General features: G+C 34.8%; 2 protein-coding genes across 3 annotated transcripts; one reads left to right on the forward strand and one right to left on the reverse strand.

Annotated features, from left to right (window-relative positions):
* Nucleotides 1-2,381: 2,381 nt before the first annotated feature.
* LOC100778783 (54S ribosomal protein L51, mitochondrial) lies at nucleotides 2,382-5,150 on the forward strand. Its single transcript, XM_003549977.5, has 4 exons — nucleotides 2,382-2,731; nucleotides 2,881-2,967; nucleotides 4,292-4,398; nucleotides 4,768-5,150. Exons 2-4 carry the CDS (start codon nucleotides 2,888-2,890, stop codon nucleotides 4,938-4,940), a joined length of 360 nt encoding a protein of 119 aa, XP_003550025.1. The 5' UTR covers nucleotides 2,382-2,731; nucleotides 2,881-2,887; the 3' UTR covers nucleotides 4,941-5,150.
* Nucleotides 5,151-6,594: 1,444 nt separating this feature from the next.
* Nucleotides 6,595-12,984, reverse strand: LOC100816924 (aspartic proteinase 36). 2 transcript variants are annotated; one of them, XR_001385833.3, is made up of 13 exons: nucleotides 12,577-12,984; nucleotides 12,348-12,468; nucleotides 11,066-11,493; nucleotides 10,803-10,959; nucleotides 9,716-9,798; nucleotides 9,537-9,633; nucleotides 9,349-9,421; nucleotides 8,979-9,185; nucleotides 8,656-8,780; nucleotides 8,310-8,411; nucleotides 8,149-8,243; nucleotides 6,781-7,124; nucleotides 6,595-6,697 (listed from the first exon to the last, which is right to left on the reverse strand). XR_001385833.3 is itself a non-coding variant. In XM_003550940.5 (12 exons), the coding sequence occupies exons 1-12, from the start codon at nucleotides 12,819-12,821 to the stop codon at nucleotides 6,953-6,955; spliced, it is 1,905 nt and encodes a 634-aa protein (XP_003550988.1). In that variant the 5' UTR covers nucleotides 12,822-12,984; the 3' UTR covers nucleotides 6,595-6,952. The 2 variants fall into 2 exon arrangements, 1 of the variants encoding a protein (XP_003550988.1); XM_003550940.5 differs by having other exon boundaries at nucleotides 6,595-7,124.
* Nucleotides 12,985-13,431: the final 447 nt, after the last annotated feature.

Raw genomic sequence — 13,431 nt, forward strand, 5'->3', positions numbered from 1 at the left:
AAACAATAGGCTAAAAATAACCTAGAATAGAGTTATATTAGGTAAGTTTTCACATTTATGATACATCTCTACATTTTCTCTTCTTCTCAAATTCGTTTTTCCTCCTCTGTCCAAATCTTTTCCTTTTTTTCGTATACATTCAAACATCTCCCAATAAAACTATGATCCCAGACTCGTTAATTGTTGGATCATCGTGAAATTCCAACACCATATTAGGAACTCATTTTCGAACATCCCTACCGTTGGGATTTGTGAAATAATGTCTATGGTGAGAGAAATTTACCTCGCACGTAATTCTCATTTTCTCGCATACACTCAAACCTGTCTTAGTAAAATTACAATCTCTGACTGGTTAACCATTGGATCATCATGAAATTTGAACATCGGATTCGAATGTCCTTTTCCCACATTTCTACCGCTGGGATTTTGGAAATAATGTCTAAGGTGAGAGAAATGTCTCTCACACTTAGCTTACTTTTTCCCGCATACACCTGAACCTATTCCACTAAAACTATGATCCTGGACTCGTTAACCATTGGATCGTCTTGAAATGTGAAGACCAGATTTGGAACTCAAATTTTCACATCCCTATTTGTGGGATTTGTGAAATAATGTATGTGGAGAGAGAAATTTTCATCGCACAGAGACAGTGAAATGAGAGCTTCAATCCATTCTCCTTGTCTCTAACGCTTGGAAACTCTAGTAGAGTAATTAGAGGAAAAGCTTGAGGAATCTTAGGGAACCGCTAGAGATGTTGTTATAGCTGTCAGACTACACACGTGAACCCGCTTAGAGGTAAGTGACGAGTTTATCGCAATTGGGGTTAAAATGAATATGTATAGGGATCTGTAAAGGATCTAATTGGGATTTATTTTGATATATTTATCGTATTTTAATTTTTCTTTTACAATTATAATTATGAGATTATTATGTTTGACGGGCCAATTGATGCCCTAATCCAAATTGGTTGATATAATTGAGTGTTCTTGGTGTTTTTGTGTTTTTGACCTATGATTTTGATTACTTTGATTTTGACATGATTATGTGTTAACTTGTGAGATACACGTAAACATGTGATGATAGATTGTGAAATGTTAAATTGTGGACATGAGATATGGTTGTGAATAAGTGTGTGGTTAATACTTGACATCGTGGGTATTGTATAATTCATGAACAATGTCTGCACGCAAAAGTTATTTTAGGAGTTAGACTTGAATCAAGAAGGTGAGACCCTAACGGATTCTCAGAGTTCAGGCCTTGGGGGTAAATACACTCGATTTAAGTGTTCCTTTATGCCTATGTCGATCCCATATGGTTGAAGTATTCTCACAAAACAAAGTGACCTTGACTGGTCACCTTATGATGTTACTTAGTGAGAGTGACTTGAGATACCCATTGTATGACGTATCTTGTTATGTACTCCTAAGCGTCCTGGTGTTGTTTTTCACTGACATGATACCACATTGCATATAGACCTGAGTCTTAGTATAATTGTTGAATAACACCTGTGAATTGTTTATTATGAAATTGATGAGTGTTGTTACGCCTTGAATCGAGTGTGTGATTCATGTGTAATGTGATTGGTGATTGAAAAATGAGTTTTAAATGGTAAAGTGGCGAAGTGGCATAAATTGTATTAAGTTGAGTTATGTGATAAATATTTTTATAATGTATTTTGCTTATGTATTTGTTTATCCGTATTTTAGTTAGGAATGCGATAGCTCACTCCCTCTGTGGTGTTTGTGTTTGGATCTTGTGATGATCTTGAATTTTGTGTTCGTGGGGGTAGATGTTTAGGTGGATGATTATGGATAACCTCATGCTAGAGAATGCTAGAACAGAATGCTCTGATAGAATGTGACATTAGGGCATGCGTTTCTGTATTATTTGCGTGAAGTTCTGGACATGTAGTTTTTATCATTTTGTTTTACATGCTTAGTCTTTAGTTCATTCTTTGGAGTTTTGGACGGCCTTATTTTGAGCCGAGATAATTTTATTATTTATTGGCACAAGTTCTATTATGATGTTAGAAAAGTGAATATGAACCATTTACCTTTTTGAAATGCTTTTTATTTAAATGTGTTTTAAAACTTTTAATTAATTCCACATTCTTATTCCTTTTATTATTAGTACATATATGTGTAGGGTAGAAACTGTTACACATTTATTTTTTTATACTTTCGAAACGATATTTTCGAAAGTGTAAAAACATAATTTCAAAAAAACCTTTTTCGGAACTATAAATACATGATTCCAAAAAGATCTTTTCAAAAGTATAAAAACATGATTCCAGAAAAGACCTTTCTAGAATATGCTAATTTTTTAAATATCATAAAGGCTATTCAAGAAGTATAAAAGAAAATAAGTGTATTCCAAGAGAAAGGCATTTTCAAGATAAGGTCAAGTTTTACAACTTTCTTTCGTTCTGGAATCCATCAACATCTTTTTCCTACTTTAGGGTCATCGACAATGGTGTTGGGCTGTTTCGGTAGCTCTGTTTGGGTCAACTTGGTTGGGAGAGGTAGGGGTATTTCTGTCAGATCAAGTCTTTTAGGGGTTGTAAGAAGCAAAATAGGAATGCAGAAAATAGAATGTGGTCTTTCGGGTCGGGTTCCGTACTGGCCCAATTCAGAAAATAGAATGACCCTAGTCACTTCCAAAAACAACACAGAACCATCGAAAACCCCTCTCCGCTGCGAAGACGTACTCACTCTCTTCCTCTTTGTGCCAAGTAATGCTTTGGTGTTTGCTGCTCTTTTTTTAATTTTTATTTTATTTTCTCTGTTCTCAGCGTTATGTTCTGTCAAGAATTTTAATTAAAAACATGGCTTTAGGTTATTTTATTTGTCTAAAACCCCTTTCTTTTTATGTTCTTTTAAGGGTTTAGATGGCTTTGCGAGGGGTTTGGCAACTTAACAAGCTGATTGTCAGTTATTGCAACTGGGGCGGAAGTAGCAGAGGTATAAGGTACATATACATTCTTTAATGTATTTTATTTTCATATTCATTCGGAACAATCAAGTTTTTATTTTTGTTTTTTGGGTATCTATTATTACTATAGTGCTCTTTATTTGTTTATAACATTGCAAATTTGCATTCGATCTTTGAAGCCATATTTGTGAGTTAACTTTTGAAAGAATGGAGTGGAATAGTAGTTCATAAATGTTCTGGTCATCATTATTCTTATATGATGATATTTAATTTAATGAGTGGATACGATGATATTCGTTCCAGGACATAACAATTGAGATTGGTTACAAACTTACAGTACTACATAGTTGCATATCTTCTAATAATAAGGTTTTAATCAAATTGTTGTTCTTCGGAATGAATGTTGTGTTGCCTTATTTTGATCATCTTTCTCCTTTAACTGCAGGCTTAATCTTTGTTCTTTGATTTTGCTTACTAGTAAAATTTAAGTCTGGAAACCTAGACAATCATGTAGGGTATGTTTATTTTGGCGTTAGAACCCTTCAAACATTCGTTGAGTTCAATCCTGCTAGAGGCATACTTCTCCGTTGTCATGCTTTGAAAGTCATGAAACCAGTAAACCAAACACAATTAATAACTGAGCTTTATGTTGAGCATTATCGTTTTCTCTTCAGATGGGGAAAATTTATGAATTACAATTTTTTTTTCTTGCTTGTATGGTGCTTTTATAGACATCTTTGTTTCTTTGTTTTTTGTTTTTTGTGCCTTATTGGTTGTGACTTCATGCCAATCATAATCTTTTAACAATGGGAGCAATAAAGCAGATCTGATGATGATGATGAGGTTGGCTGATAAATAGCCGATAGGGAGAACAAATATATTGTAGGAGGTACTTTGTGGTGTAATCTGGAAAGGAATTAACTGTAAGGGGGGTTCTAGCTATGCGCTGATACAGTAGTGGGGGAGGATTATAATACTGTTATGCAATATACGAGTAAACTGATATAGGCTGACAAGGAAATATACTAGTATGGCCTGGTGATCCTGCATAGAGGGTTTTTTTCCTCTATGTATGTTTCATGTTTTTGTAACTTTCTCTTGGTAGCTTCTGTTATGGCACTTCTTGTTCTATGAGCTACTGCTGTTATTTTATTATACTTTACCTTTTGCCTTTCAGAAAAAAGAAATCTAGTTAGAGACAGTTTTAAATCAACTATATTTCATGATACCTAGTATTGATTGCCTTGCATTATACCTAGTATTGAAGGCTTGGAACCAGAATATTAATAGCAAGTATCTTTTTCATATTTTCTCCTGCTTTGAACAGGGCATTCTCACTTTAGTTTTATATATTTGATAGGGCATTTATGGAGTCTCATTTGCCAACGTTTAAGGAGAAGAATCCTCAATTAGAGGTGGTAACTGAACTCATTCGTGGTCAGCATCCACATCTGAAGGCTTATTACAGTAAGATTCTTGTGCTCACTTGTAGCGTTGTTACTAAATTTTTTCTCCAATGCTGTTGCATGGGACTGAATGCTGGATGGTAAAAAGAAACAAGAAAATTTTAGCTCTATGCCTCTCTATAGTTACAATGGATGAGTGGACACACTAGGCAAGATAGGATTAGAAAGGAATAATGCATTGGAGAGAAAGTTAGGATAGCATCTATCTTGAAAAAATGATAGTACAATCTCTTCTTAGGTGGTTTGGGTGTGTGTGGAAGATCCAATATGGTGACTCACCTTATGGTGTCATTTGATTTATGTAGCCTGATCCCACCTAGTGGGAATAGGTTTTTGTTGTCGTGATTGATAACTCTCCTATGAAATGCAGAGAACAAGAATCAGCGAGTGATATGTGTGAAGAATATGGACCCAGAAGACATACTTTTGCATGCAACCAGGCTAAGAAATGCATTGGGAAGGAAGGTAGTGAAATTGAGGACAAGACATGTAACCAAACACCCTAGTGTGCAAGGTACTTGGACAACTGCTGTGGAGTATTAAGATAGAACACCATGTGTATGAGAAAGTTCCTTTTCTTATGGTAATCAATTTGTGAACTGGTGGGTGTTAGTTCTCATGTATCTGGCACAATTACCAGTTGTTCAATAATTCACTTTTTTTTGGGTGGTTTGCATTGTTTGCTTCACAATGATGAAGCTAATGAGCAAAATTGAAAAAGCGCGATAAAGGTGGTTGTTGGTTCCGCTTAAAGCTGTTTTGTTAAGTAGAGTGTTGCAATGGGCCATTTAATGGAAGAAATATTTTCTTCTAAAATAGTTGCTTCAGGATACAAGATTTTCATGTTTGGCCGAAAATAAAGGTAAGAAACTAAAACAAGTTGTAAATAAATAGTTTATTGGTAGTCCAAATACGATCAAGTATGTTGAGAAGATAAACTGAATTCTACTACATCAAACATTGAAATTAAATAGTAATGGTAAAAAAAATAATAAAGATCTAAATAAAGTTGTAAAAAGCTTGAAAGTAAGGAATGAAAGAAAATACGGATTTATGTTTTTGTTTTTGTGTTGCAAGTCCTTTACAATGTCTTGAACATTTTGATATTCATCCGTGTCGTGTTTTTTAACTAACCTTTGCAATATTGTTGGATCATGTCCAATAGGTAATTAACAAGATTGGAGATCACTGTCATCATTTCAACAAACTTGGGTACAAAAAGTAGTTGATCTAGCTAATCCACTTAAACGGTCTTAGCTGCACATCTCAACTACACCGTATCTTTTAGGAAGCTGGATCTTTCTCTATATTTGATTTCCCTTGGATGAGTTCATGACTTTAAACCTGCATCTTCCACTCTTTATTTGCAACAAAATTACTTGATTTGATTTTGAGCCCTTTTCCTAGGGCAATTACATAGCTACTTCTTTTATCATTTCTACTTGGTTATACTGTGTATCAAATTCCCTTGCAAAATTTCACCCACGTGGGTAGGGGCCATTAGCAATGGGGTAGGGGGAATATCATTTCCCAAAAAGAAAAGAGTATGTTGTGATCATTTCTATTATTTTATTCTCAAAATGAAGACATAACTTTTATGCAATGAGTCCGACCATTTTTTTTTTGTTTTTCTTCCCTTTTAAGTACCCAAATTTTTGCTTACCAAACAGTTATTTGAAAAATGGATCAAATTTTACGTGATTAAACCTTCCGGGCCAAGGAAGATAGTAGACAATTAAGACCAAAAAATATTAGACAAAAAACGCTATAAAGACCTTAAATACACGCATGCAACTAATTCTTAAATGCATGTTTCAATTAATTTTGTGAATTGAAATTATTTATAACCACACTTAAGATTTTTTAAAAGAAATAAACCATTATTTCCTTAAAAACACAGGAATTAAACTTTTCAAAACTGATTCTATGATAGAGATTTTTCAGAGCTTTTCTGTTGATGCTACTAAGACAAGTGTAGACAGACAGTCACAAACAGAGATCTACAACATATGTACAAGACAATGAAATGATGATTATCTTGAAATAGCCGATTCTGTTTTATTCTCCAACTATACACTTTGCAGATGAGTGGCAATGTAGCATTATTCTCACTTGAAACTTGTGAGGAAAATAAGGAACGAAGTAGATTGATTAATTCCTCAGACATTATTCCCTATTGTAAAGAGTCGTCGAAACAGAATAAGAACATAACGCGGTAATAAGCCACAACTGAAATGAAATGTAAAAATTACAATATATGAAATTGTATTTCAATCTAATGCTGCCACCCTTTGATTCACCTGTATATTACAATATTCACATTTCACAAACAAAATTGCGCTTACAGATGATAGATAACATATCTAGAGAAATCTTTATGTACCTCTATCAGGGTTCAATGATCACTGGATATCGTGACAGCCTGATTTCTTTGAAACAAAAAACTTGATCAGTTGAGTGACTATGGTTTGCATAAATTGCTCTCTTGATAATAGTTGAATATGCTACTGACACTATCAAGTAAGATATTAAAGAAGCAGTAGCATGACCTTAGCTCATAATGGCTGAAGTTCTTGCTCTGGAACAACCACATCCACTGGCTTGTATGAATGCGAGCTTTGCTGTCTTTTTTTCCAAATTAAGAACGTTCCTAATATCGACAATCCTAGAAGCAATGTGATCAAAATAGCTAAACTCACGACCAAGAAGTGTTGCTGCCACCAATTCCTGCATCATTATAGACTGCTTACCAGGGGCATTCGGTTCAATATTATAAAATTTATCTATAAATGCAAGGTTGTGTGGATCGTGTTACAAAATTTATCTCTAAACAATGCCCTTGCACACACCAATTAAATGGAATGTCTACCTAAGAATTCTTCATTACTCATTATACCCTAAGAATTTCTACAAATTATGTGCCTCATACACATCTGCCGTTTCAATGATAGCATGAGGCAGAAAACAGAGCACCATATCATCAAAGACCAGTAAGGCCTACAGCAGCAAATTCTATAGCAACGGAGAGGGAGAGAGAGAATTCCTAAAGTTAGCTTTCCAAGGGAAGAGGATATTCTATTCTATTTTATAAAGGCTATACCACAACTACCTAAGGCAGAAGAGAAGACATCATTCTCAAAAAGGTCAAAGGACAAAAAAAAGCTTACCACCTTTAGATAAAGCCTAGCCCTAATCATAAATAAATAAAAGCTGAAAGACTAAGCAGTAGGTGACTTTCCACTGAATAATGTGTTATATAAAACGAGGACATAGAAGTAATCCACTTCACGACAACTTTCAAAGCTTATTTATCTCATGTAAATTTGCTCCACAAACTAATAAAAATGTAATGCTATAGAAAATAAGATTAAAACTAAATTAATAGTCTCAACTAATATGAGAACATAAACATACACAGGCAAGAAAACATAATTAAACTATGTATTACAATAAACATCATTAGATGGAAAGGCAACAAAAAAGTAAAAGGGCTGTAGGGGGCCATGATTACAGGTTATCTAAAATCCAAACACAAATTTGTTTCTGCATCTTCAAATTGAGAAAGCAATATGTTGCATCTAGAATCAATGCTATGTATTTGCAAAATATCAAACATGCACAATATAAAGCATGAGTTATGTTGAATTAACACATGAAACCAACCATAGCATAAGATAGCAACAAATACAGTTGGTATGGAACAGATAGCATTCAAATTTAAGGCCTTTTCCCTTTCAAGAAAAAAACTTACTTTGATGGAGGCTCGACACTCCAATCAATCAACTTATAATTTCCAAAGGTGCCAGGAAGTTGGATGCGATGTTCAGCAAGCCGGGCAATTATATTCTGCATAGAAATCACCATCAAATGGACAGTCTTCATGCAAATGGGGGTGCAAAAATGTCAACTTACCATTGCAGTAGTGTTAGAAATGTAATGAGAATCTGGTTTTGGGGTTATGGCCCATTTACTGAGCGAATCATTTCCAGTAGACGTAAAATTCAGTAAGTGAACCTGCAAACATCCATCATAGAGTAACAAAAAACAAACTAGCAGAGTAAATTATCACCACAAATTATTAGAGCCTTAAACTTAGAGCCGCTACCAAAATCCCAAACCTATGCTAATCACCCGAGCTAGCCATGCTATTTACGTATATTTTTATCAAACATTTTTTAACTTGATTAAAATTGTTATTTGAACTTTAATATATAATTATGCAACAATTATTCATGCAATGTAGTAATAACTTTCTAACCTGGGAAGTATTAACATTTAACCCATGAGCAAAGAGTCCAGCCAATTCTTTAATGTGAGGCTTCATATCCACATAACTGATGTTAAAGGAAATTACCATTGTTATTTGCACAATTTTGAGTTCACCTGGGCATTTGAGTTTATTAAAGTACATTAGTCATCAATGAGTATATGCATAAAAAGAAATTTCACTAATTACTGAGACATAAAAAGAATGATGAAATATGTGTCATGAAATATACAACTTCTGATATGACCCATGTTAACACATGATATCTCCGTATATACTTTTAAACACATTTGAAGACTAGCAGCTCTTAATACCTGGCCGAGCATTATGCTGTGACACAGATGGAGCAACTGATGGCTCTAATGCTTCACTTGAATTTCTTACTCCAGAATTTGGAGGTAATGGTGGTGGGGCAACAGATATCTGTAATCTTTCCCATAACTCAGCACAGTTTGTTTTCCAGAAACCAATTTTTGTCTGCTCACGATCATACACTACAAGAGTGTTTCGGACAATGATACCTATGCAAACAAAAATGGCAAGGGAATGATCACTAAAGAATTGCTGAAACCTATACCACAGAAGCTAGCCATGTAATACAAAATTAGAGAGGAATAATATTTCTAATTTCACATGAAGCACAAAACATGAAATGGATGAAGTTCCCAAAATCAAATAAGTTACCTCCTAACAGAGTAGTTTGGTCATTTCCATTTTGAAAAACTCCCAGACAGTATGCACCTCGCACTTTTGAATGCTTCATAAAGAATGGCCCCATGAAATGTAGGGATTATGGAATCAGTAACATTTGATAAACAACTGCACCAGCCTATAAACTCAGCTAAAGATACTAATGGTCCAATATAACTAACCCGAAACATGTAGTTTTCAGGTGACAGTGTGTACTTCTGACCATTTTCAAATACCATGTCAACCACTGGAAAACTTTTAGAGAGTTGAGAGACATCACTGAAATGCAGGTAAACCCAAGCTGTCAATTAAACTGCAATTAAAGAGTGATGTGAACTCTTAAATAATGTAACAGACATACATTCCAGCACCAGAAAAACATATATCATTATAATTTGGATCTGGACCACTGATTTTCTTGAGAGATTGAAGTTCCTTCACAATCTGCAAACCAAATAAGTACATAATCAGAGTCATCAAGTCAATAAAATACAATTTGTCGCTAAAACTTTGCCTTGAAAAAAAGAATACACTTTAAATGATGCTCACTGATAAAAGCAAAATCAAATACTTCAAATGCCCAATTAAAAGTATGAAAATTACACTCGTACCTCCTGAGCTTTTCTCAAATTACACATAACACCACTTTTTTTCTATTCCTACACTAACCCCCCTTTATGTTTGAAAACATTACACTGACACTCCCTCATATGTTGTACTAACACCCCCTACAAGGGAGGTGACTGTCTATAATGGTTATAAAAGCAGAGGGGGTGTTTGTGTAATTACACCAAACCTCGGGTGGTTAGTGTAATTTACTCTAAATTAAAACATTTAACTTTTCATGATAATTCTTACAGTATGTGCATATAACTTAGACTCTTTTAAGATGCCTTACATTGGTTAGGAACATGGCCTATTTAACTCCTTATGAAACTGGAATAATCCTCCCCCTTTGAAGTTTACTCTAAATTAAAACATTTAACTTTTCATGATAATTCTTACAGTATGTGCATATAACTTAGACTCTTTAAGATGCCTTACATTGGTTAGGAACATGGCCTATTTAACTCCTTATGAAACTGGAATAATCCTCCCCCTTTGAAGTTTGAACTTTTGGCATTGAGTTAGGCCTAGTCCACTTCTAATATGATATCAGCCTATACAATCTTAAGCCAAAATACTCTTTATAAGACTGGGGAATCATCCCCCCTCAAGCTAGCTTTTCAAGTTGAGTTAGGCCAATCCATTTGTTGTTGCCTAAAATTTCAGTGTATGTATGTGTATATATATATATATATATATATATATATATATATATTAGCCTAATGAACAATTTATAGCTCCATGCCTGATAGCATAAGACTCAAATATTAGAAAACGAAGGGTTAAACTATAAAAATGCAACTCCAAAAATTTCATATGAAATTATTTACAAAAGAACTTACAGCATCTTTAAATGCAAGAAATGCTGCTTCTGGTAGGTAAGCATAAGTTGTACCACTATCCAAGACAGTCCCATGTTTTCCATCAAAAACATTTGCGTTTAGAGGCAGTCGCTTCCCAGCAACGTGTATCTCCTTCAAATCAATATTGTAATATGGACTGTCGCCACCCCGAAACTAGAGTAAATGTGTGAGATTAATAAAATGCATTTGTTAAGAAAATGCATTACATCTCATATCTAGAAGATAAAAGTTTTGAAACACACCTACGAACAGGATCTGAATATGCAAAAGCCATGTCTGATGGGGGAGATATGCCACCGAGAACCATTGCACCCCCACCAACATCCATTCCACCATAGCATAGTGAGAATGAATCACTAATTACATTTTTGTCAACAAGTTGATCCATGATACTAAGATCACCGCGGCCCAAACCCATGATGCCATCGGCATGCTGACTATAAAGATCACCAGTCTCAACATTTTCACAGCCAAAAACAGCACGCTGCGGAGCAAGCTCACTCTGATTTCCAAAGGATATGAGATCCTCACCAAGAACACCACTGCTTGTACTCATTTCAGCATATTGTCTCTCATACACACACTGCATCCTGTCACTGTCACAGTTGCAATCAATTGTACATTTGACAGGTTGATAGGTGCTTGAAGATTCCGGCTGAAACTTTGGATCCTGTTAGCATAAAATTGCAGAAATCCAGTCTACTTGAGATAAAGTGGATGGACTTACAGACACGTAGATACAAGAAGTTTTAAACAACATTATTTTTTACATCTCTTTGTAATTTGTAGGCCTGGATTAGCTTTTTATGAAAATATAACAACCTATTTTATTCTGAAATCCTATTTGAAGGCTGATATTAAATGACAGCCTTCAAATAGGTTAATAGGCCTACAACTTCAAGGTCTCAAATAAGCATAGGCATCAAATCAAAATCATTGTAATGTTTATAAAATTGATAAATATATCCATCATAAACAAAACAAGCATATTAAAAAAATAACACACACACACAGATGCCATCATGTTAGCCTAACTAGGTCTTCAAAGGCCTAATCTTAACCAACTGAATAACTCAGGTAAGAAAAATACCAAGGCAGACAAGAAAAGCTCAAAGCCAAATATGTTGCTGGCTTATTCCCCACCCCTATCTACTACTCTGAGGGTGCGCTTTCTATAAACGGAAAAATAGAAAATGGAAGATCAAAACCTATTTTATCATATCCAAATATCCTATCAATCTTCACTCCCCCAATTTACACCTTTCCATTTTTACTCTTACTAAGAACATGCTGGCTGGTACGGCGTCAATATTTAACAAAAGCCTAGACCACAAGCCAAAATGTACTATCCTATAACACCCTAGGCACACATTTTCGCAATAATCACAAGTCACCATCATATCCACATTTAGGAATCCAAATTAAGTAACAGAGTTAAGGTAATCACACATCATTCAAATACGTAACATTATTACATAACGCAAAAAAACAACAAAAAAACACAACAGAATGAAGCATCGTTACCTGGTGCCTGCCACATTGTTCGCATGTGGAGCACGGAACATACGTAACAGTGCTCCCCGTATCAACAATGAGCGCAAACATCTGCGGAGGAGTCCCGATCCAAAGCCGCGTCGTGTAATACCTAAAAAAACCATTCAATTCACACAAATCTTGAATTTCCGAATTTGATTTGAAAAGGCGAAGAAGAAATGAAGGAAGAGCGTGAAACGACGACGTAAGAGGTTTTTACCCGTTGAGGAGGAGATCGTCGTGGAGCCTCATGCGCGCGTTAGGGTGGCGTTTAGACTCGGATCCGGTGAGCTGGCGACGGGGATCGAGCGCTGACGTGGAGGAATTCGGTGCGGAGAGGTACAGGGGAAGGAGCATGGCAGGGCGAGAGCCGTGGTGGCGGTTTCGGAGGAGATTGGCGTCGCCGGCGACGGCGACGATGAGGATTAGGATTAGTGATAGGTGGTGCGTGAGTGCCCGCGCCATGAGTTGGTGACTCGGGCTCGAAGAACGAGTCGGGATCCGAGTTATGGTTGTTCCTTCCTGCGATAACGGATCAAAAGAAAGAGAGAAAAAGGAAAGGATGGTGGAGAGTCTGTTAATTGGAGAAAGGAGGGAAATGAATTCAGCGTTCTGTGTAAAAGTAGGGTGATGAGATATATTTTTAATTTTAGGATTTTACTTTTTTTGGTTGATTTTATTTTATTTATTTGTTCTTTGTTTACTTGTCTCCATTTTAATGATTATTTGTTTTCACCAAAGAAAATATTAATGATTATTTGTTTTTTATTTGTTTGGATTTCCCGTTAAAGATTAAAAAGTTTAATTTTCATTTTTTATTAATACTTTTTTATATTATTAATCAATTAAATTGCCTTAAATATGATTTTTAAAATAACAATTATAAAAATTAAATTTTTATGTATTATTAGTGTAAAAAATTTATACAGTTAATCAATTAAAAAGTATGATAGATATAATTTTCAAAATAATTATTATAAAAGTTATCATTATATAATAATTTTAATAAATTTTATTTTTAACTTTTAATTTGATATATTTAGTCCTTAACTTTTTAAGAAAATTATGAATTTTA

Source organism: Glycine max, chromosome 17, assembly GCF_000004515.6.
Source record: "Glycine max cultivar Williams 82 chromosome 17, Glycine_max_v4.0, whole genome shotgun sequence".
In the NCBI taxonomy this organism is placed as follows: Eukaryota; Viridiplantae; Streptophyta; class Magnoliopsida; order Fabales; family Fabaceae; genus Glycine; species Glycine max.